The sequence below is a fragment of the Equus quagga genome, chromosome 11 (assembly GCF_021613505.1).
Source record: "Equus quagga isolate Etosha38 chromosome 11, UCLA_HA_Equagga_1.0, whole genome shotgun sequence".
NCBI lineage: Eukaryota > Metazoa > Chordata > Mammalia > Perissodactyla > Equidae > Equus > Equus quagga.
In genome coordinates this window covers 57746464-57769886 of record NC_060277.1, presented here as the reverse complement: position 1 = coordinate 57769886, position 23423 = coordinate 57746464, and the positions used below count along the sequence as shown (strand labels likewise).

Sequence of the window (23423 nt, the reverse complement as noted above, 5' to 3'; positions counted from 1 at the left end):
CAGACGCCGCAGAGCCGCGCGCCCAGGCCTCCGCGCTCCCAGCCCGGCCCGCGGGCCCCCGCCGCGCCCTCCCGCCGGCGCCACAGCGGCCTCTCGCGGCGGACAGCTGTCGGTGCCGCCGCGCTTCGGGGCGGAGCAGGGCGGAGTCCGGGAGCACGCACTCCCGCGGGCGTAACCGGATCGGGCGGGGCCGCGTTCTCCACGATGGGCCCACGGCCGAGCCCGGGCCTCGCGCGGACAGGGCCCGGCGTCCCCGAGAGGCGTGGGAGCACGGGGCTCCGCCCGCCCGCAGGCCGCCGCGACTGCGCCTGCGCACCCCCTCTCGCACGCACGCGCCTTCGCTGAGGCCCCCCCCCCCCCCCCCCACCCCCCCCGCGTCCAGGAAACGTGTCCCGCGCGGCGCGCCGTCTGTTTCCAGGGCAGCGGGCGCCTCTTAGCAACGCGCGCGCAGCCGGGTCTCCTCCCCGTCCCCAGCCTGCCATGGCGGCCGCGGGTCCCAGCGTCTTCCTGCTCATGGTCAACGGACAGGTGGAGAGTGCCCAGGTGAGTGGCCTGGACCCCGCCGGGGCCCGTCCTGCACCTCCGGGCTGCTGCGTGGCCCCCGAGAGACGCGTCATTCCCCCGAGCCTCTCTCCCTGGGTTAGGCCGGGGAGGGGACCAGCATTTGCGAGGCTTGGCGCGAGGTGGCTGGGAATCCTTATCCCGGATGTGCGGGTGTGGAACACACCTCGAGAGTCTCAGCTAGTACCGAGGCCACACTCAGCCAAGCCCGTGGCTCCTGGCTCGGATTGTGTCTGCTTTGTTGAGCCACGGCCAGGAGCCCAACGCGGGTGTAGCGGGAGGCTTGGCCGGCGCTCAGGGCCTGATCCTCAGTGCTTGAGCCCCCGGCGCAGGGAGTGCCCCGCACTCAACTTTCGGGTCCTTGAATTTGGGTTAGAATGACTTGGTTAATGTGATCCAAGGACGGTGGTGGCCTGGAATGATCCAGGGAGGGTGTGTCTGTCAGATGGACTCCTCTCCATCACCCTACACTTTATAAGAACCATTATATATATGTAAAATATTTAAGACATATGGCACGTAAAATATACGCCAAACTCCATGCTCAGCACTGCTCATGCAATCCTCACAGCCCTGTGAAGTAGGTGTTACTGGCATCCCCAACTGACAAATGGGAAAAAGCTGGGATTTGAAACCTGGTCTGTCTGACGTCAAAGCTTTGCTAGACTGCCCTTCCAGGCTGTTGGAGATGGTGTTTATTATTATTATCGTTGTTGTTATTGTTATTATATTATTCTGAGAACTAACTGAAATGGTTTAGGTAAAGCTCTGCCAGGGCCTGGTGTCTCCTGCTTTCCTGTTTCCTCAGGGATGCTGCCCCACGCTCCCACTCTGTCCGCCTCCCCTTTGGCCTAGTGCCCAAGACCGGCTCCCCCTCGTCTGTTCTGTCCCATTAGGGGCCCTGAGCTGGGCTTCGTCTTGGTGTCTTCTCTCAGCACCCACCTCACCCCTCCTTTCCTCCCGATGCTCTAGGCCCCTCCCTGTCTTTAGGTTTTCAGCTCCAGCCGTGCGTATCCTATGTCCTGATAGCACACTGGGTTCTCAGACCTTTCACTCAGCACCCTTCCGTTAGACCTCTGTGCCCACCCCTGGGCCAGGCGCTGGGGACCCAGAAACGTATCACCTGTTCCTTGTTCTCAGTCTAATGGGGTTGACGGAAATAAATGCAGGCAGTCAATACTTTGATGGAGGGAAGTACGAGGGCCTGAAGGAGCCAGGAGGTGGCCCTTAAGACAGCCTGGAAGTCAGGGGCAGGCTCCCTGAAGGGTAAGTTTTGAAAGACGAGCAAGAGTTTGTCAGATGGAGGCATGGGAAGGGCGTGTCAGACAGAAGGCAGAGCCTGAGCAAAGGCCCAGGGGCAGTAGCAGCCGTGGATTCTCCCTTGGACTCCCACATCTCGGGCCCCAGCCCCGCCGCTGCACTCCGTGTCCACATCCCCAGCTGTCTCATCAACCCCACCCGAGGGGCCATGTTCAGAATTCCTATCAGCTCACCACCATGTTGGCCTCAGCATGAGTCCCCGTGAACAGAACCCGTGTGTGCTTGTTTTCCAGTTTCCTGAGTACGATGATCTCTACTGCAAGTACTGTTTCGTGTATGGCCAGGACTGGGCCCCCACGGCGGTAAGCTGGCCTGTTGGGCCTCCCTAACTCACAGCCTGCGTGACTGTTGGGGTTTCTGAAGGTGGCCATCACACCCCTTCCCTCCCAGTTCACAACCAGTTGAGAGGTAGTTTGGGGGGTTGTAGATGTGAGTTTATTCCTGGTAAAGCTGGAGCAGAGAATGCAGCCGCCGGTGGGCTCCCTGACCCCTCTCCCAAGGCCGTGCTCACTCACATACCCTATCCTGAGAGCTTGCACGTGGCAGCAAAGAGGAGTGTGTGGACAGCGCAGGCAGGCAGGCCGCAGAGAGCCAGCCTGGAGGTGGCTGAGCTGCAGACACTCTGGGCCAGTCCTTTTATTGTTTGGCCTCTCCTGAGCCCATGGGGAGGACTCTGGAGCTCTCCTTCCAGGACTTCCCCAGGAACAGTCTGTCCCTCCCAGGAGAGGGCCTCTGATGGCAGCTTTGGCCTGCACCACACTTTACTGTCTGAAGAGCACTTGTTTAATCCTCACAGCAGTTGAGGAAATGGAGGCTCGACTTATTTAAACTCTCTGAGCCTTTTTCATCCTCTGGGTGCTGGGGATGCAGAGTTGACTGGGGAGCAGTGGCCGAGGCAGGGAGAGCGTCACCACTTAGAGTCTGCAGGTGAGAGCAGACGGCAGCGTGGACAGGGCGCAGAAGTGGGGGTGGTGAGAGGTGCTTGCATTTCAAGTGTATTTTGAAGATGGAACCAACAGGTTTTACTGCTGGACAGATGTGGGATATGAGAGAAAGAGGAGGTAAGAATAACGCCAAGCTTTGTAGCCTGAGCACTTGGAAGCGGAGTTGCCATTCAATGGGAAGACTGTGGATAGAGCTGATTTGGGAGAACTCTCCAGAGCCGAGCCTGGCATGTGTTCCCACTAGAATCTGAATGAAGATGCACGGTCAGCAGTGGGGATGGGGCCATGCTGATCTGGAGTTCAGGCTGGAGGCGAGGACCAGGCTGGAGACACATGCTTGGGAATCATGCACACAGACCACATCGAAAACCCTGAGACTACTGAGATGCCACGTGCAGGTAGATGAGTGTCCAGAGACCGAGCACAGGACACAGCAGACTAAGGAGGAACTGGCAAGAGTGATGGAGGGGGAGCCAGCCGTGAGGAGGAAGGACCCAAAGACCTGAGGAGTCCTGGAAACCGAGTGGAGGAAGTGTGACAGGAAGTGGTCAGATGCTGCTGGTGGGCCACGTAAAATGAGGACAGAGAAGTGACCTAGATATGACAATGCTGAGGTCACTGGTGTTACTTGCCGAAAATTCTCTGGTGGAGCGGGGGCCAGTAGTCAGGTTGGAGTGGGTTCATGAAAGAAGAGCAGAGAAGGAGTTGGAGCCGGGGAGCATCGACAGCTCTTTGAAGATTTGCTGTAAACGGGAACAGAGAGTGGGTTGATGGGTGGAGGAAGAAGTAGTCGAGAGAGTCTTGTCTTGTGATCGAGAAGACAGCATACACACATCTGCCGATGGAGCGATCTGGGGAAGATTGGTGATGGAGGAGAGGGCACCGATGTGCTGGAGGCATTCCTTTCAGTCAGGCGAGGGGACGAGACCTCGTGCACAGGTACAGGGTGGCTCTTGAGGTTGCCACGCTCTAATGAACTGAAACGGTAGAAGACCTAGGAGCTGCTCCATTCTCTCTTAGTTCCCTTTATGTGAAAGTTAGTGTCTTGGCAGAAGAAAGTGAAGAAAATAGCCCTGCCAGCTGCTGCCCAGGTAAGGGGAGGGGTGTGGCAGCCTGGAACTTGGACGCTAGCTGTCGCTGTCATTGTCCTTACAGGGTCTGGAAGAGGGCATCTCACAGATCACATGCAAGAGCCAAGACGTGCGGCGAGCACTGGTGTGGAACTTCCCCATCGACATCACCTTTAAAAGCACCAACCCCTACGGCTGTGAGTCCGCAGGGGCCCTGCAGGGAGGGGAGGTGCCCCAGGCAGTCTTGGCCTCACCCTGCCCACCACCGTCTGCACTCAGACCTTCCCTGCCGGTCACCTGGGCCCTGCACCAGCCTTGTCATGCGTTTTCTTGCCACCTGGCCGTTTCCCCTGCTTCCTCCTCCCCATGCAGTTCATCCGCACGCTGTGCACGTGCCCTTTGGGAAGTTCAGCGTGACCGAGGTGAGGCCCCAGCCTGAAGCCTTGGACAGCTCCGTGCCTGTGAAGGGCAGAGCCTGGTGTCCAGGGCTGCGCAGTCTGGCTGGAGAGCTGACCCTCACGTCTCTCAACTTCCCGTCATGTGTTGTGCTCCAGCCAAACCCAAACCACCTGCGTCTCCTTTGCAAGGCCCTCAAGTCCCCTTTTCTGAGCTGTGGTTCGTGCTCGTCCCTCCGCCTGGGATACTCTTCCCACACCCCACCACTGCCCTCCTTCCCAAAGCCTCCCTTGCTTCAGTAGTTACTTTCTACTTTGTCTGGTGGTGGTGGTTCGCTCTTGCTTAATGGACGCCTACTGTGTGCAAAGCCTGGAGTCGGCTCCAGAGGGCTAGGAATACTCTCCCTATGTGGCTTGTCCAAGCTTCCTAATCCTTTCTGGTGGATAGATTTCTCTCTATTTCTTTTCCCATATTGGGAAACTGAGACTCCACAAAGTGACATCCTTTGCCTTCAGCTTTACCTCTAGGAGCCGCACAAGGATTTGATTTCAGGACCGTCTCACTTCACAGTCCGGGCCTGTCTGCTGTGCGTGGCCAGGGCCCAGGCTTACCGGGTGCACAGGGTCAGAGCAGGGGCTGCCTGGTGGTCCTCCTGGCGGGGACTGCTGTCCTAGTGTCCTCATCCGTGAGTAAGAAACTTGCGTGGGCTTCCTGGAATGGGGCACTAGGTAATAGACCACCCTCCTCCTGCTGAGCACAGCTAGGACAGGCAAGTAAAACATTAAAAAGCAAAACCAACAAACAACTGCTTGAAAGTATCAGAGAGCTAGCAAAGTAGTGGAGATTTACCAGGTCAAGATCCAGGAGAAGAACAGAAGTGCAGAGACGTCGCCCTACTCACATCTCCCCTAGGGGTATCTGCCCATTCCAGCAGAGGTGACCGAGAGCTGATGATGACTTCTGACAGCCTCTCTGGGCTGGGGGCACAAGAGTCAGGAAAATCCCGGCAGCTTGGGCCAAGACCTTATAGAGCGGTGCCCTGGGAGGGAGGGAGAGAGGGAAGGAGAGCAGCCCTGCTCATTCCAGACCTTGAACGTGGTTGCAGAACTCCCGGACAAAATGTTTGCAAACTGAATCTAGCAGGATACGAGAAGATTCTACATCATGAGCGTGAGCCAATACAAAGCTTCTGTCACATCCAAAATCACCCAGTGTGATTCACCACATTCAAAAGAAGAAAAGTCATGGTCCTCCCCGTAAATGAAGAAAAAGTGATAAGATTCAACATCCATTCCTGGTAAAGACTTAGCAGACTAAGGAAGGAAACATTCTTAATCTGATAAAAGCTATCTATAAAAAACTTAGAACAAACATCACTTTTTTTAGTGAAATATTGAAAGACTTAGATCAGGATGCTTGTTATCACCACCAACATTATACAAATAAAAGAATTAGAAAGGAGGAAGAAAAGTGTCATTATAGGGGCCGGCCCTGTGGCCAAGTGGCTAAGTTCACACACTTCACTTCATCAGCCCAGGGTTTGACTGGTTCGGATCCTCGGCGCGGACATGGCACCGCTCATCAAGCCATGCTGAGGCGGCGTCCCACATAGCACCACCAGAAGGACCTACAACTGGAATGTACAACTATGTACTGGGGGGCTTTGAGGAGAAGGAGGAAAAATAGAAGATTGACTACAGATATTAGCTCAGGTGCCAACCTTTAAAAAAAAGTCATTATCCACTGATGACATACTTCTGTATGTAGAATTTCCAAAATAACCTACAGATAAATTATTAGAATTAATAAATTGACATGAATGCTAGATATAAGATCAATATAAAAAAAATCAGTTGTTGGGGCCGGCACAGTGGCGCAGCAGTTAAGTGCGCACATTCCACTTCAGCAGCCTGGGGTTCACCAGTTCGGATCCCAGGTGCGGATCTGGCACCACTTGGCAAGCCATGCTGGGGTAGGCGTCCCACGTATAAAGTAGAGGAAGATGGACATGGATGTTAGCTCAGGGCCAGTCTTCCTCAGCAAAAAGAGGAGGATTAGCAGCAGATGTTAGCTCAGGGCTAATCGTCCTCAAAAAAAAAAAATCAGTTGCTTTTTGTGTAAAAATAAATATGTATGCTGTTCTATATGAAAAGCAAAATATTTTAAAATAATTTATAATTATATCGAAATATAACTTATTCTACCAGATATGAAACTTTAATTATAAAGCACAATAACTAAGACAGTGTAGTTTGGCACAAGGATAGATGAACAGATCCATAGAGACCCCAAGACAGACCTAAGCCCTGTGGATGATGGATTCATGAGCAAGGAGCACTATAGAGCAGGAGGGGAGAGAGTTTGATGGACCGAGAGTCTGTGCTGGGACAATTGGACATGCGTGCGAAAAAGTGAAACCCGATTCCTGCTTCGTGTTGTGCATTCACGAAAGTCCACCCCAGGGGTCTATAAATGTAAGTGTGAAAAGCAAAATAGTAAAGCCTCAGGAAGATAGCCTGGGAGACTAGAGCTGAGCTCTCAGCGTAAGGGAAGAACTTTTAAAAGGACTCCTTACAGGAGAAGATCCATAGATTTGACTATGCTAAGATTAAGGGCTTCTGTTCATCAAAAGACATCATTAAGAGTGAAAAGACAAGCCACAAAATTCATTCACATACTACAGATCAATGAGAAGAAGACCATCCAGTAGGAAAATGGGCACAAGATTGAGCAGGCATTTCACAAGAGGACATCCAGGTGACCAAGAAATGGGCCAAGGCCTCAACTTCAGTAAGAACAATTCGAATTAAGGACAATACAAGTTAAAGCTAAAGCGAGCTGCCAGTACTCACTCACCAGAGTAGCTCACATTGGAAGGATTGAGAACACCAAGCTTTGAGGAGGGTGCAGAGCAGTGGGGACTCAGATGGCACTCTGGAGGGAGTGGGGGCGTCCGACCCCTGTGGAAAACAGTGTGTTCTTTTAAGACTGAACATATGCATACCCTGGGCGCTTCCCTTCTGGGATATGTGCCCAACAGAAACGTGTGCACATGTGCACCGAGAGCTTGTACAAGAGTGGCAGAGTGCTTGTGGCCTTGCATCCGTGAGAGCCCCAAGGAGAAACAACCCGTGTGTCCATCAGCACTGGAGCGAGCCGAGTCGTGGGCCACGCAGAGGAGGGTGTCGTCCAGCACTGAGAAGAAGCAGACCCCAGTGCGTGAGACGATTTGGATGAACTCACGAAGATGACGTTGAACTAAAGCAGCCAGATGGGGGCAGAGGGGCCGAGGGGCACACATGTCTGGGGACGTAAAAACCAGACTGTTGGTGGTGAACTCGATGCCGTCTATACAGAAACTGAAATAGAATCATGTACACCTGAAGTTACACAATGTTATCAGCCAGTGTGACCTCAATAAAACAATTTCTTTTAAAACAATTGAAAAAGCAGCCAGATACAAAAATATTTGTACTCTGTGATTCCATTTATACAAAGTTCAAAACAGTGGTAGAACCAAGTGCCGTGTTGGGGATGCATTCTTTGGTGGTGAAACCCTAGAAAATAAGTGGCTTCCTAAAATTCAGAGTAGCGGTTACCTTTGGGGGGTAGTGATGGAAAGGGCTATTCCAGGTGGCTCAGAGATGAGAAGACTGAGGGGCAGAGAGGGGAGGTAATTGCCTTAGGCCAGCGCTAGTGGCCACAGGATCAGAGCCTGATAGGCCGGCTCCTGGGGCTTCCCTGGGCCTCCCTGCCTCACCTGTCACCTGGGCAATGATTCGTCCCCTGAATATGCTGGCGGAGGTGAAATTACCTAATATGCCTCAATGTCAACAGCGAACAGGTGGAATTGTTAATATTTTAAAGGGAGGTGCATGGAAGCCCTTTGCTTTCTGACCTCTCCCACAGACACCCCAAAACCAGCTCCTCTCTGGCCATTGAGCCCGTGTGGTCTGTCCGCCTCCATCAGAAAGGAAGCTCCCAAGAGCGAGACCTTTGCTCAGCGTGCAGCTGGGTCCCCGAGCCGTGAACAAGGCCTCCTGAGGCACTTCCTGTGTTTGTCGAAAGACTGAATTGGGCAGCATCCGAGCTTGTGACTTCTGGGCATCCAGACTGAGCAAGGGGCCAGGCCAGCAGATTCTGGCTCCCCCAGCCACCTCGCCACCTCCCTGGGTCCTGGGTTGGCAGAAATGCTTGGTGCAGCAGTGCCAGGCACATGTCTACTCTCGCCCTTCATCACACCCACGCCCCTGGCACCTTGAGTGTCGTCCTCCTTGCTCTCTGCCCAGCACCTTACCCTTGTGCTGTTTCTTCATGTGCTGACCCCTGCCTTGTCCTTCCCAAGGGCCGCAGATTGTGCTCAGCGTGTACGGGCCAGACGTGTTCGGGAACGACGTGATTCGAGGCTACGGGGTGGCGCATGTGCCTCTCTCGCCCGGCAGGTGGGTCCTCACTCTGAGCTCGGCCATGCTGGCCCAGGGACCTGGGCACCTTCAGCAGGGTTTTTCTGGGGACAGACTTCACCTCTAGGCTGGGAATGTCCTGGGTCCCCAGAGGGACTGAGCTGGCTTGGGGGTGGGAGTGTAGCCCATATCTGGGAGGAGACCCAAGCGGGTGAGGCTAATGCTGCTGTCCGAGCACGAGGTGGGGTGGGAGGGAGTGTCGGAGGGCCCGGCAGGGAACACGGGGGCATCCTGAGAGGGGCTGGGTCTAGCTACAGATGGTTCCCGGCAGTTATGGTCTGGAGTTCAGATGCTCGTTCCTTCCTTCCTTCCCTCCCTCAGTGTCCTGTGAGCCCCCACCGATGCCCCTTCTGGGCCTGGCTCTGCTGGCATCAGAGGACACGTCTGTGTCAGACACACGTGTGATCACATGGGCCCTGCCCTCAGAAGCCCCCAAGTAGTAGACATGGATGGAGAGACGTGATTCTCTTTTGTGGAGCACAGCGACAGGGTATAGACGCACAGTGTTCCAGGGCACAGAGGAGGGCCAGGGTTAGCTGGCCTTAAAAGTTGAGGAGTTTGTCTAGAGAAGGTGGAGGGAGAAGGAGGAACAGCAGGTGTGCTGAGTGCTCTGTGAGTTACTGTGGAAAGAAAAAGTGCCAGATGCCGGGGGGAGCCTGGACAGGAGGGAGGGACCAGGGCAGCGAGGGGCAGGACCCCAGGCTCTGAGGAGGGGACAGGACCAGGGCAGGTGACCACAGTCCTGGGAATTGTCAGGGGCTTCCTGGAGGAGGGGCATCCAAATGGGGCCTGGAAGATAGCAGAGATCTTGGACATTTGAAGAAGCGCGGGGGCCGTCTGAGGTGCATGGTGTAAGCTGGGACCCCAGGCTTGGTTTCTGTAACCCTCAGCATTCTCCCGACTCTTTAAAAGAGACAAGACTCTCATGGGACTCTGAGCTCTGCGAGGCTGGGCCCAGGCCCGCTGTGTCCACGGTGCTCTCCTGGCACTAGTGCCCGGCCTGGCCCCGCGGGCACGGTCAGCGCAGGCTGCACTGGTTGGCCTCGGCACTGACTTGGCGCTGCCAGATCCGTGAGAGCTTCTGCTTGCTGGAGGCTCAGAAAGCTCCCTCACTCTTCTGTTACTCAGCACGTCTGTCTGTGAAAACATTTGTTTCAGGCACAAAAGGACCATCCCCATGTTTGTCCCAGAATCTACATCTAAACTGCAAAAGTTTACAAGGTGAGTTTTCCACACGTCAGCCCGGCCCCTCCTCCTGACACGTGGTGGGAGTGGTGGGAGGCATGTCACGTCCACCCCTCATTTGTGCCAGGCAACCTCTCCAGATCTTCAAGCTGCTCCGTCTTTTGGGGACAAATGGAAACGAACAAATGGGTCCTGTGGGGTTGCTGAGGGTCACTGGCCCCCTTCGGCCACTGTCCCAGCAGCATAAGGCCATGCAGTTTTACTCTGTGCCCTGTTAGAAGTCAGTCAGACAGAGCAGAGAAAAACTTGTCAGATGGGAAAGTGCTCATAACATAATGTGACATTACAAAGGTGTGATAGGAGAGCGTACAGCAATAACAACCAAACACCCTAAAACAGCAATAATCCTAATAGGTACCTTCTGTCAGTCAGTTGCTAAATGCCTTCACGTGTGGAAGCCTCTGCAAGGAGGTGACGCCTGAGCAGAGACCAGAGCGGAGGAAGGGGCCAGCGTGGGAGGTCTGGAAGGAGACGTTCCCGGCACAGGGAACAGCATGTGCAAGGCCCTGAGGAGAGCGCAGGCTTAGTGTGTTAGGAGCAGCCAGGAGGTGGGTGTGGCTCCTAATTGGTGAGCAAGGGGGAGTGTGGGGAGATGTCAGGGAGGCGGGGGCCGAGACACAGCCTGCGGGGGTGCTTGTGGACAGATGGCGGGGAGACTGGCCCGGAGGCCTCTTGCCCTCTGCCACATCCACGTAGGAGCTGGAGGGCTGGCTGGGCCCTGGCTCACTGACTCAGGCTTGGGGATGGAAGCCCCCGTCAGCTCAGCTCAGCTGCAAGCCCCCCGTGCTCCCCAGCAGGTCAGGCGGGAGTGGGCCTGGGTGAGGGGGAGATGGAGGACCACCTGGGTTCCCGGGAAGCCGCTGGCGAGCAGTCCCTTGCAGGCCTGGCCAGCATCAGGGTGACACTTGGCCAGAGGCCTGCTGGGTGGAGCAACAGCGTCGGGCCCGAGCCAGAGAAGTGTCACTGAGCTGTGGAGGCTGGGAAGGGGACAATTTGAGTGCCCGTTGCCCCTAGAAGCTCTAGGAGGCCACCATGATGGGAAGGGGCTTATTAGCCAGATGCCCTGGGCCAGTGTAAGCTGGAGGTGACAACACCCGCCACACGAGGCTGTCAGGAAAGTGGGGAAGGAGGGCAGTGGCCATCAGCGGGTCCAGGGCAGGTTAAGGGCTTTGCGAGTCCACACGGCCGTCGTGGCCAGGGCAGTCATGCAGCCGCACATCCCGCGGCTCCGAGGGGAGAGTTTGGGCCTCGCCGCGCGATCTCACTGAGGAGAGGGTCCATTGCTGGAAAAGTTTGACTTCAGCTTGCCGAGCAGCCAAGGTTTTTGCCGATGCCTGGGGACAGCCGCTCGGTGCAGGGGCCGTCTCCAGCCCTCTGGAGGGGCTCTCAACTGCCAGGCGGCCTGTGCTTGGGTTACGGAAACTGGGGAAAGGTCCGATTAGTGAAGACAGTTTGATCGACAAAATCTTCCCAGAATGGGTTTGTGGAGGCCACTGAGTGACTAGCTCCGGCAGCCCCCTTCGCTCCCCCAGAGACCCTGTGGCTCTGATCCGATCCGTCCCTCCCTCGCTCTCTGGCACCCTCCACAGCTCCCTTCTCTGCTCTCTCCCACTGCCTCCCAGCCCTCCTCCTTCAGCCTACGTACGTGGCCTGCCCATTTCCACTCTCAGCTCCTGTGTTAGTTTCTCATGGCTACTGTAACAAATTACCACAAATTCGAGGGCTTAAAACAACGGAAGTTCATTTCCTCATAGTTCTGAAGGCCAGAGTCCAAAACCAGCATCAGGCCGAAATCAAGGTGTGCCCCGAGGCTCTGGGGGCCAATCGGCCCCTGCCAGCTTCGGGTGGCTGCAGCCTTTCTTGGCTCGGCATCACTTCCGTCCCTGCATCTGGTCACATGGCCTCTCCCGCCTGTACCAGATCTCCCTGGGCCTCTCATAAGGACACTTGTGATGGCACTTCGGGCCCACCTGGATAATCCTGGATAATCTTCCCATGTTAAGATCGTTAACATCTGCAAGGATCCTTTTTCCAAATAAGGTCACATTCGCAGGTTCTAGGGACTGGGACCTGCTGTCGTCGGGGCCGTTGTTCAGCCTACAACAGCACCTCCGAGCTAGTCTTCACATAGCAACACAAAGGGTTTTTTGAAAATACAACTTCAGAAACTCCTCAGGCTCATCTCTGCATTTAGGGTTACCTTCAACTGGAAGGCCACGGGGCCCCAAGTTCTCTGGCCCTGCTGACCTATGCCCTCCTGCCACCCACCTCCCCTGCCTTGCTTCCTCCAGCCCCTGGCTCCTCCCCTGCCTGGGCCCCTGCCTGGAGCACTGCCCTGAACAGCCTGCCTCTTGCCTCCCACCCGCCGACCTCAGAGAGAAATGCAGTGGCCCTGGTAGCTCCCTGTGTTTGCACCTGGGGTGTGCCAGGCTCACAGTGGCTGGTTCCTGTGGCTTGGTCCTCGCAGCGGCCTGTGAAGTGGGTGCTGCTAGAGCCACGCTCCTCAGATGGAGAACTGAGGTGCCGAGAGGTGGTGATGCCCATCCAGCCCCGGCTGGAACCTGGGTTCCCCGTTTCCCCTCCCTGTCCCTGTCCTCAGGGCGGGGCCTCCGGGAGCCTCCTACAAACAGACCTGCTTCCCTCCCAGCGCCCAGTGGCCCCAGAAGGCGCCCTGCCCTGGGCAGCACCGGGTGGCGCCGCCTCCCTCAGGGCGTTGGGCCCAGGGGAGACTCACCCAGCCGCGGCCGGCTCCCTGCCCGTCGGGCGATGAGGGCGGCCTCTCCTGGACCGCTGGAGCTGCGCCGCAGGGCGCCAGCTTTTACAGGAACGCAGGGACCTCCAGCGGCGCGGGGCCCCGCCCCTTCCACATGGGAGGCCACAGGGCCTTCTTGGCACCCCGCTCTGCCCAGGTGGTCACATTGTTAGCCCAGGAGGTGGCTCCGGGACAAAGCCCGTGTCTGCCTGGCCCACCCAGCCGGGAATAGTGCACGAGTTTGTTTCCGGCTCGAGTGGGTGTGTCGGAGGCGAGGCTGCTGCTCCGGAAGGAGCTGCCCCGGTGCCCTGGGGCCTGGAGCCCGGAGGCCGTGGGCGCATCCTGCTCCACTGCTTCCTAACCATGGCCTTGGGTGAGTCACTGGACTCCTCTCCGCCTCTGTAAGGCGGGGATGCACAGAGCAAGGCTGCTGTGAGGGAAGGCAGACAGCAGGGGTCAGGGCACCTCCCCAGGGTGACGAGTTGGATGGCGGTGTCTCTCCCTGCAGATGCGTGCACCTCTGCAGGTGCATTGCAGAGTGAAAACCATAAATAGTACGGTTAATGTTTTGTGTGGCCGTGGACGGAGTGCCTTCACCTGGGAGCCCCATGAGGTAGGCACCATTATTATCCCCATCACAGTTGAGAACACTGGGGTTCAGAGACGGGAAGTGACTTGTCCTGGATCCCACACTATTAAGAGGAAAGTGGAGAGCCCAGATCTGGCCCTCTGCCACACCAAGGATGCTTGCTGAACTCTGGGATGGGGCCTCCCTCCCAGGGAGGAGGGGAGGTCACACTGTCCCCAGGTCCCACTCCCCTCGCCGACCTCAGCTGCTGTCACCTTCCTTGGATTTCCACCTGGTTCAAGCCATACCCTCACGCCACCCCAGCCCGAAATCTCCCTCAGCTTTCATTCTCAGTGAATCAAACCCGTGGTTGACCACCATGGGAAAGCTTGGTATCCTGCCGAGGAGGAGTGGGCTGCGGAGCACCACAGGTCTGGAGAAGCCACCCCCGGGCCTCCGTGGAGCCCAGCAGCACCGCACCCAGCCTCCCCTTGCAGAAAGCAGAGGGCCTGGGTGTGGGAAGGCTGCCCAGGGCCTGGCCCTGCTGGAGGGGTAGGAGGAGGGCTGCTGGCTTCCGAAGCGAGGAGAGAGCCCGGGTCCAGGGTCTGAGGGACACCCAGGCTGGGGCCGTGCTCATCCAGTGTTCTCCTGTCTTCCCAGCTGGTTCATGGGACGGCGGCCTGAGTACACAGACCCCAAGGTGGTGGCACAGGGTGAAGGCCGGGAAGGTAAAGCTTGATCCCCCCACTCCCATAGGCAGGTTGGGGCCTAGGAGGGACTATGTGGGCCCCAAGGAAATGGGGTGGATGCCAGGGATCTGCCAGGCACGTAGGCATTGGTCCTGCAGGAGCAGGGCCCAGGAGTTTCCCAGAGCGCCTCCCAGATGTGGGCCTGGTTGGAGGGTTTGCCTTGTCTGTCTGTCCCTGCTGCAGCCCCTTCACCTCCCAGTGAGGTTACAGGCCGGGTGCTGTCCCCATTTTACAGGAGAAAACACAGGCTGAGAGATTCCCAGAGCAGCCTGGGTCTCTCTCTGCCCCAGCCTGACTGACACTGCCCTTCTGTCCCCAGTGACCCGTGTCCGCTCCCAGGGCTTTGTCACTCTCCTCTTCAACGTGGTGACCAAGGACATGAGGAAGCTGGGCTACGACACTGGGCCTCCGGACACACATGGCATTTTGGGGCCCAGCCCCCCTCAGGGCCTCCCCCGGTGAGGGCCCTTCCACCGCCCGCTGTGCAGGCCGAGCAGCTCTCCGAGAATGCAGGCTGTCCTTCCGCTGAGCGTCTGCCTGAAGTGCGGCCGGCGGGGAGGGGGACCTTATACAATAAAGAGTTACCTCTTCACAGAGCTGGCCCAGCTGCCTCCTCTCCCCTTAGCAGCCCCTCCGTGGAGCAGGCCTCCAGGCCGGCCTCCAGCCCTTCCTGAGCTGGGCCAGGACCTGCCCTCCTCCCCGCACTGCCCAGGGCATGGAAGTTGCTGGGAGACGGCCCACTAGGAAGGCCAACTAGGACCTGAGCCTTGGCCCCACGCTGGTTCTGCCCCTCGGGGCTGTGTGGCTTTTTCTGCACCTCAACAAGCTCATCCCTAAAACAAGCGCATCGTCTGCCATGGAGGCTTCGGGACTTCTGCTGGACCTGCTGAACCAGGGCCGCCTGCTTGGTGCCTGGCACGCGTGACAGCCGTGCTCCATGACTGCCAGCCTCCCCTGGCAAGGAGAGAAGCCTGTGAGTGGGAGCTGGATGGAGAGGCCCCCAGCCAGCACTCTGCGCCCAACACTGCACCCAGAGTGGGGCTGCAGACCCCCGACGTGGGAAGCTGCTGGGATTCCACTTCTGCCAAGTCACAGCAGGAGGGGGAGCCCCTCGGCCTGCGCCCTGTGCCCCGGGAGCCCTGCCCTCAGCCTGAGGCTGGGCCGGGCAGAAGCAGCGTGAGTGTGAGTGTGTGTGTACCCCCTCCCCCTCCCTGGCCTTCACACGCCCTGGGCAGGATTTCAGGGAGCCCCGCCCCCCAGCCTGGAGGTCACCAGCCTGGCCACTGCACACTGCCCTGGCCGTGGTTTACACTTGCCCTTAGAGACCACACGGACTGCCCTGCTCTGCCCTTGTCTCACTTGGTCATCTCGGCACCCGAAGCGTGTGCCGCCTGCGGCACTCCAGCCCTGCCCCCAGCTTTGTGCCCTGGTGCTCCAAAGGCTTGACAGCCTGTCTTTTCCTCCAGCTATTTTGGCAAGATCACTGTCCACGTGGATGATCCTTCCCACGACTTGGCCTCTTCTCCAGCCTTCTCCCCTGCCCTATGCCCCTCAACAGCTGCCCGTTCCCATGGTCAGAGCCTGCTTCTCGTTACCAATGACACCGTCGCCTGGAGAATGTGCATCCAAGCACCGTCTCCCAGACAGCCCCCTCCCTGTGTGGTCCCCGCTTCCACCGTCCTCCATTCCGTCCAGTTCCTCCAAGCCACCGACACACCCCTCTGTGCGGACTGTCGCCCCTTCCTTTCCTTTCCTCCCTGCCCAAGTTTGAATTCAGCTGCCATTACTGTGCACTTTCCCTTCAGACACCCTCAGCTCCTGTGCCTCTGGCCCTTTATCCTCCTCTGGCCAACCTCAGTCCTCGTGAAGGCTGGCCATCCATTAAGGCCGCGGCATGGTCTGAGCGTGGCCAGCAGGAGGGCTGCCCGCTAGGCCCTGGCCAGGCCTCCATCAGCGCTCCCAAGCAGTCCCCTTTACTTCCTAGTCAGCTCTCCCGCATTCCCGGAGAAAAACGCACACCGTTTGTCCTCTTCAAACCTCCACTACCCCTCCCCTCAGCCGAGTGCTCTCGAGGAAATGGAAACAGAGCTCCCTCGTGTTCCCACCGCCACCTCTGGCACCAGCCCACATTTGCTGTGGGACACCCCCGTCCCAGTGGTCCTGCCTGAGGCTGCCATCACAGTGCACGAGATCCAGGCCCTCTGGCTTTGCAGGAGTCGCTCCCCCGGCTCCTCCCCTTCCGCGCTGCGCTGGCCTCTGCATGTGTGCTCTTCCTCTACAGAACCGCCACCCACAGGAAGCCCCTGGACCCTCCGCGTGCTGCGCCACATCTCTGCCTGTTGTGTCGCAGCGCCTTGAGGGGCTGTGTCCTGTCCCTCAGCTCCCCTCGTGCCTGTCAGCCTTCTCCCTGTCACTGCCCAGAAACACCGTCCTGTCAAGTCCATGTGCAAGTCTCAGGTCACAGGTACCGCCTGTCAGCACTTTTGACGTAGTGACTCACCCTCTTCTCATTACGTTTAATTTTCTAATTTTTAATTTTTTCAACATTTTATTATTAAAAGGTTTAAATAGAAAAGTTGAAATAACTTTACAGTAAACACTCATATACAAACCCCCAAGATGCTACGATTACCACTTTCTTGTACTGTGTTTCCAAATCTCAACTCCTCATCTCTCCATTAATCCATCCTGTTTTAGTGCATTTTAAGATGCAGAGGGCCAGCCCGGTGGTGCAGCGGGTAAGTGCACACGTTCTGCTTCGGTGGCCCAAGGTTCCTCAGTTCGGATCCCAGGTGCAGACATGGCACTGCTTGGCAAGCCATGCTGTGGTAGGCGTCCCATGTATAAAGTAGAGGAAGATGGGCACGGATGTGAGCTCAGGGCCAGTCTTCCTCAGCAAAAAGAGGAGGATTGGCAGCGGATGTTAGCTCAGGGCTAATCTTCCTCAAAAAAAAAAAAAAAAGACATCAGTCCGCCTCCTGCCTATTTCAGCATGTTTGCCAGTAACTGGAGCTCAGTATTTGTTTTTAGGTGTGTTTTTTCTTTTGAGGGAACATATACATAGAATGAAATGCATAATATTAAGTGTACCACGTCCCGAGTTTTGACAAATGCACCCCCGTCCCCGTCAAGGTACAGGAAGATCCCATTGTCTGGGAAGCTCTCTCGTCCTCTTCCCAGTCCCAGCAGGACGACATAGCCAGGCTTTGGAGGCTGAGGGCATGCGCTTGCTGCGTCTGGGAACTGGGGAGTGGGGTGGAGATCTGTGACCATGTACAGGAGCCACAGTCAAGGCATGCGGCCCCCAAGCTCCCCCTCACTTGCTGTTCGCTCCGTTCTCCGCTCTCCGCTGTGGCAAAGCTGTGTGCTCACCGGCCCATTTCCTTTTTCTCTGCGCTTAGGAAGACTGCATTTCCCAGGCCCCTGTATCCGGGTGGGTCCCCGTGTGAGCTCTGGCTGAGGAAATGTGGGTCAAAAGGATGTTTGCCACTTAGAGGTCTGACCAGTTTAAAACCTCCCATGAGCCATCCTTCTCATTCTTCCTTCTCCACCATGGCACATCCTGGGGCCTGGATCACCAAGCTGCCAGGAATATCCCCAATGGGCATTTTGTGAGTGAGGATCTTTTACTGGGTTCAGCCAGAGAGTTTGTGGCTCGTTTGTTCCTGCAGAGCCCATTCTATTCTGATTATCAGGAGTGGGTATCTGGTATGACCAAAACCAAACCAATAGGAACGCATGTGGCATTGGCTTAGCAGCGGGGTGGCGGGCAGGAAGAACAGAGAGAAAAGGCTGGACAGCAGGACAGAACTCTGGGTGAGACCCTGTGCTAAGCCTGGAGGAGGCCACGTGCCTGCTAAGCTGACAGCTCCAGGAGAGGGGGATGGCAGGTGTGCCTTGTGCGGTGGCTACTGTTGGCTCCATGTGGAAAGTCATCACGGTAAAGAGATGAGCTCAGGAAAGAACTGGCCAGTTTGCAAACAGAAATGACAGGAAATAAATAGAATCCAAAAATTTTGGGCGTCAAAAGGTTGGAAAAGGAAACTGTTTCTAGAACTCAAATGGGAAGAGAGAAGATTGAGGAATGCTTTGAGTAATGAAGGCCTGGTGGGACTTCTCATCTCATCTGGACGAGTAACTCAGCCTTTTGGTAAATATCTGATTAAGAAGGTGGCGTTCCCACCGTAATCCCAAACGCCTCACAGTAGTTCCCATCAGGTTGAAAGAAGGCTGGGGATAAGGCAGCAAGGACATAAAGCAGGCTCATGTCTAGGGAAGAATTTTATGTGTGGGCTTCCAGTTCTCTATTGCTGTGTAGCAAACCACCCCAAAACTTTGTAGCCTAAAACCACCGCCATTTCTTTTCTCTCATGATTCTATAGGGGACTGGACAGGCCACAAGGAGGCCTCCCCTGGGGGAGGGGATGTGGTTTCGTGTATACGTGTTTGGTGACCAGAGGGCCAGCTGTGACAAACCCATTTCCCATCCCCCTGGGCACAGAGGCAGCCAGCACTTCCTCACCCCCCTGCACCTAGATGGAGCCGTGGGACCAGTTCTGGCACTGGGACAAGGGTGGAGGCCACACACTCCCACGCCTGGCCCCTAGGAAATCTCGAGCACTTTTCCCTCTGCTCACTTGTTCCCTTCCATGGCAACCTTCAGGGCTGTGTTTCGAAGGTGGCAGTGTCACAAGATGAAATCAGCTGGGGTCCCCAATCACTGGCGAGCTGCCCAACCAGACGCTGGACTTTGTGAGAAATACACTTGACTTGTGAAGCCACTGAGATGTGCTCTGTTACTGCAGTGTAAGCTAGAGCACCTGGACGAACACACCTCTCACCTGGCCTCAAAGTGGACCCCTGGCTGACCCAGTCTCTGGCGAACCCCCCCAGATCCCCCACTGAGTCCTGCTCCCCGAGTGGGCACCAGGCCAAATGTCGAGCACAGACGTGGGTGTGCAGGGCAGCCCCAGAGCAGAGGCCTGCGCGCCGGCCCCCGCCTCCCTCACCACCTTTCCATCTGCGTCTCCCTCCGCCCGGCCTTGCCTTTGCTACACTCTCCTACGATCGGAGCACCTCTTCCATCTTTGCCTGGCAAGAAATTTCTGTCCTTCAGCTGTTGTGCCTCCCCTGATCACAGGTTCCAAAGGGGACAGGTCCTCTGCCCCAGTCAGTGGCTCCCACGGTCACTCTCTCACGAACATGCAGGTGAGCCGGGCAGCTTCTCAAGCAGAAGCTCTTCTGGCGGCATGGCCACGGAAGAGGAAGCCAAGCCCGTGGGCTCTGGAAACGTGGCCTTGGAACTGGCAGGCTGTCACTTACACCTCATTCTAAGCAAACCTTGTGGCTCAGCCCAAAGTCCATGGGTGGTGAAATGCACCCAACGACAAGGCCATGGCACAGGGTAAAGGACTATGACCAGCACTTGCACCACCTTGCCCTTGCAGACCACTTGTTAGTGTCCTGAGGGCTGCCTTCTAGCCTCTTTCCTTCCCTGATGCTCAGAGGCCCCTGTGGGCACCAGGACCGGGCAGTGGCCTTGTTAACTGCAGGCCAAGCTGGGTTCCAGAGAACCGGCTCCCCCGCCTGCCCACCCCTCTCCTGTGTGTGGGATTGATAAAGACGGGGAGAGGGAAAGACGCAGCCAGACACCGCATCATGATACAAATGATAAATTATATTTATACAGTAAATAAGTATCAATAGTCAACACAAGTTCAAAACCAGCCACCGGCCCCTGGGACTGAGAAAACAGCTTGGTGACCCCCGCTACCACGGTGCCCTTGAGGAGGGAGCTCGATGGCATGTGTACAACATGCATGGCAGCGGCCGGTGGCTTCACGATCAGTGCAGCGGGCAACAGGGTCAAGGCGCCTGGGGAGGGGCCTGTGCCAGTAGGTGGGGTAGGAGTCTTCTTGGGCCTTGGTGGCTCAGTGGCTGTAATGGGGCCTCAGAGTCACATCAGGAGGAGCCTGACTGTTACAAAAGAATCACTGCCCCACGGAGACGAGTGGTCTGCTGACTGTGAGGTGGTCGGGGTGCACCATCTGAGTGAAAGCACCTCCCTGGGGCAGCATCCTGCCCCGAGTCCCACCCTGCTCCACCCTCCCCCAAGCCGGAAGAGGCCAGGCCGTGAATGACTTCAGAGCGCACGGTCCAGCCCCACATCTCCGGCTCTGGCAGAGGCACGGCTGGGCAGGAGCTCTGGGTAGGTGGCTCCTGGAGCCACTGGCAGCCTCCGGGGCAGCACGGGTGAGCTCTTTCCCAAAGGCAGCAAGAGAGGGCCTGAGCGGGCAGCTGTGATCAGCCTGCGCCTCCTGGTGTTTTACACCTCTCCCGCGCCCAGGGCTGAGGGTCCATCTTCTCTGGAACCAGAGAGAGGGGTGGAGGAGCCCCGTCCCCCCTCGGAGGGACCACCAGGTGGTCAGCTGCCCTTGGAGTTGAATTTAGAAGTCCACGGTGGAAAGTGAGACTGGAACGCCTGCCAGGCGAGCGGGCCGGACACAGGACTCGGGGGAGGTACGTTCCCTGGGGAGAAGCAAGTTGTTTCCGTCTCTGATTTGTGACCTAACACTTGCTGGACAGTGGTGGGTCGGGTGGGGAGAGGGCGGTAATATTAGTGCATATTTGTTAAGTCATTGTGTGAGAATGATTTTTTTTCTTCCTCTCCAAAATAAGAGATGATTATTTTTAAGTCTACAACGTGTGACTGGAGTAGCAGGTGGGTGGATCAGGGCCAGCCCTGGTCCCTCACCTCGTCCCAGCCCCGAGGCCATCCCCCAGGAAGCCAAGGGCCCAGAAGTGCCGCTGCCCCCCAGACAACTGCTGTCTCCTCACCGTCCCCATCTGTACCCTGAGCGTGGAGTGAGACAGGAGATCAGAGACACACAGGTTCAAGGCGTCTCTTCCACTCAGCTTTCCTTGTGAACGAAGTCCTCATCAATCCGTGCACGCCTTCAGTTACAAAAAGGAACTCGCTGATACAAACTGGTGAGTCACATTCATACGTTACATTGTTTTCTTTAACTTTCTTGATGTTGGTATCTCGGTAAGAAGAGCCTCTCTCTTAGGATCTAGCCCAAAAGGCTGAAAGTCAATCCGTTTGGTAATTTACCAAGAGGGGGAGTTAAAGAAAGGAAAAGGCAACTGGAGGCTAGGATTTTTTGTTGCTGTTGTTGTCTTCTTTCTAAATAAACATCATCTTTTATGTGTAATCAAATTCCCATATTTTTCCCTATAAAGAATTTGCTTTAGTTTTTCCATAAGGCATTTTTTTGTCTCTTCCTATTTAAATTTTCTTACAGAGTTAAAACCATAAATAAGAGGATTTAAACCACTAACATGACATGTGCCCATGTCTTAATTCAGCCAGACCTGGTAAATTCTATCAAAACTAGACAGTTAAATAAGAACCACCTTATAAAAATATTAGCCAAAAAAAGACTATTAGATAATTCTGCAAACTCAAATATGAAACTGTGCAAACGGATGCCAGCATAGAGCCGCGTGGCAGGGTTACGCTTGGGTGAGTTTAAAGCTTGCTCTAGTGGACTTAGTTCGAGTCGCTCCACAGCTGAGTGTTTACTTTGAACTCACACACGAGTCAAAGAAAAGTAAAATATACACAACCACTTCCCCAAAAGGTCAGTGTCTAACGGAGCCGGCACTTCATTCTGTCCACACCTGGGACTGCCTGGGGTGTTGCTAGGGCTGGGGGGCAAGGACAAGGTGGCCGTCCCAAGTCCTGGGTGGACGCAGTGGCTCAGAGACCCTCAGGCTGAGGCTGGGGGCAAGGGCAACACTGAGGACTCCCGCCTCCTCGTCCAGGGCCCCAGAGCGCCAGCTGATCTGCACAGGAGCCAGGACCCCGTACATGGGAGGCAGCAGTGAGGGTGGCCGGGCTGGGGCAGGGACCCTCCCGTGTGCTGCAGGCTGCAGACGGGGGACAGGTGAGCAGGCCGCCTCAGAAGGCTTGGAGACCTGCGTGCTGTGTCCGATGTCTCAGCAAACCTGCCGCCACTGAGTCCGAGGGTCGGGGCTGTAAAGACAACCCCTTATCAGGGGGCCAGAACTGGAGATCCCTCATAGCCGCCCCAACTCTGAGATACCATTCCACAAAGGACAGTCCCTGCTCAGCACCCTCGGGCAGAGATGTTCTGGGCACTCGCTCTGCGGCAGGTCCCAGGCCCGGGCACTAGAGAAGGAAAGGGTTGGTTGTGCCACTGGCCTGAGCTGCCGATGGGGGGATGCCCACACTGCCCACCATGTTCATTGTGGTGGGGCCCAGTGGCGTCAGGGAGGAGCTGCTGGCTCCCAGAGCTGGGTGTGAGGCCGTGGAGGTCACAGAGGCCATAGCCATGGGCTCCACACCTGGGCCAGGCCCGAAGGACGTGCTGGACCCCAGGACTGGGCTCCCCCGCAGCTGATTCAGCGTTGGTGGCTGGGGCTGGTTCACCTGGAAGGGGTTGACAGGGGCCGAAGCTGCAGCCGCACCTGCGGAGAGAGCAGGAGGGGCAGTGGCTCGAGTCAGAACAGCATCCATGCCCAAGTGCAAGGGCTGGAAGCACACAGCCACTGGGAGCACAGGCTCTCAGGGAGCCCACCCTGCAGGGACTGGGCGCATCCTGACTCCTGCTCTGCTGCAGCGCCCACAGCAGGCCCATGTGCGAGCTGAACACGTCTCCAGTGTCTGGATGAGGAGCCTGAGGCTGTGAGAAGCCAGGAGACTCATCCAGGGTCACAAAGCCTGAACGAGGCAGTGCTGGGAACATGCCAGGCTTGTGGGGTTTCAGCTGCTTCTCAGGGCTGGACCCCAGGATTCCTTTAGCCACAAACAGCTGGCATTGCTCCCTTATTCTGTTTGTCAAGCTCTGTGACCAAGGTGCCTGGGAGAGAGGAGAGCAAAGGGGATGGTGGGAACTACAGTGTGTGGCTTGAGAGTGGCAGTCTCCGTGCTGCACCCTGGGACCCTGGCATAATAAAGGCTCTGAGAAGTTCTGCAGTCATGAAGCATATGCAGCTCTGTCTTACCCAGTGTTTCCAGAACTGATCAGAAAGCTTTTTCCCCCTTTTAGCAAAAACATCTATTGATTCTCTGCCAAAAAACATAGGAGCTGCAAGCAGTGAGTTTCCAACGCAGCCCAGCCCCTGCTCACAAAGGCTGTCCAGCAGGAGACTCGGCGCCACACTGCGGGGAGCAGGCCCCACTGAGGGCACACTGACATTCTTGCGTCAGCCCCTCCCCGTAACCCTAGGAAGTGGGCTCTGCAGATCACCCCTGGTTAGAGACAAGCAAAGTGAGCCTCCAGAGCAGGACAGTGACTTGCTTGAGGCCCCCCAACTAGGAAGGGTCTGA

At 56.6% G+C, this 23423-nt stretch overlaps 2 protein-coding genes across 11 annotated transcripts in view; one reads left to right on the top strand and one right to left on the bottom strand.

The window, feature by feature from the left end:
* The first annotated feature begins 387 nt into the window (after window positions 1-387).
* Window positions 388-14662, top strand: B9D1 (B9 domain containing 1). The gene is made up of 7 exons (XM_046677874.1): window positions 388-543; window positions 2115-2183; window positions 3981-4092; window positions 8637-8733; window positions 9913-9975; window positions 13980-14047; window positions 14388-14662. The coding sequence occupies exons 1-7, from the start codon at window positions 481-483 to the stop codon at window positions 14528-14530; spliced, it is 615 nt and encodes a 204-aa protein (XP_046533830.1). The 5' UTR covers window positions 388-480; the 3' UTR covers window positions 14531-14662.
* A 5062-nt stretch (window positions 14663-19724) lies between these two features.
* The window catches only part of EPN2 (epsin 2), a 79977-nt gene continuing 76278 nt past the window's right edge, over window positions 19725-23423 (bottom strand). For 7 of the 10 annotated variants that reach the window (XM_046677866.1, XM_046677871.1, XM_046677865.1 and 4 more), the window contains one exon: window positions 19725-22561. In XM_046677866.1, the coding sequence (XP_046533822.1) occupies window positions 22263-22561 (299 nt within the window). In that variant the 3' untranslated portion in view covers window positions 19725-22262. The remainder of the gene's footprint in view (window positions 22562-23423) is intronic. The other 3 variants (XM_046677873.1, XR_006890867.1, XM_046677872.1) reach the window with 3 other exon arrangements.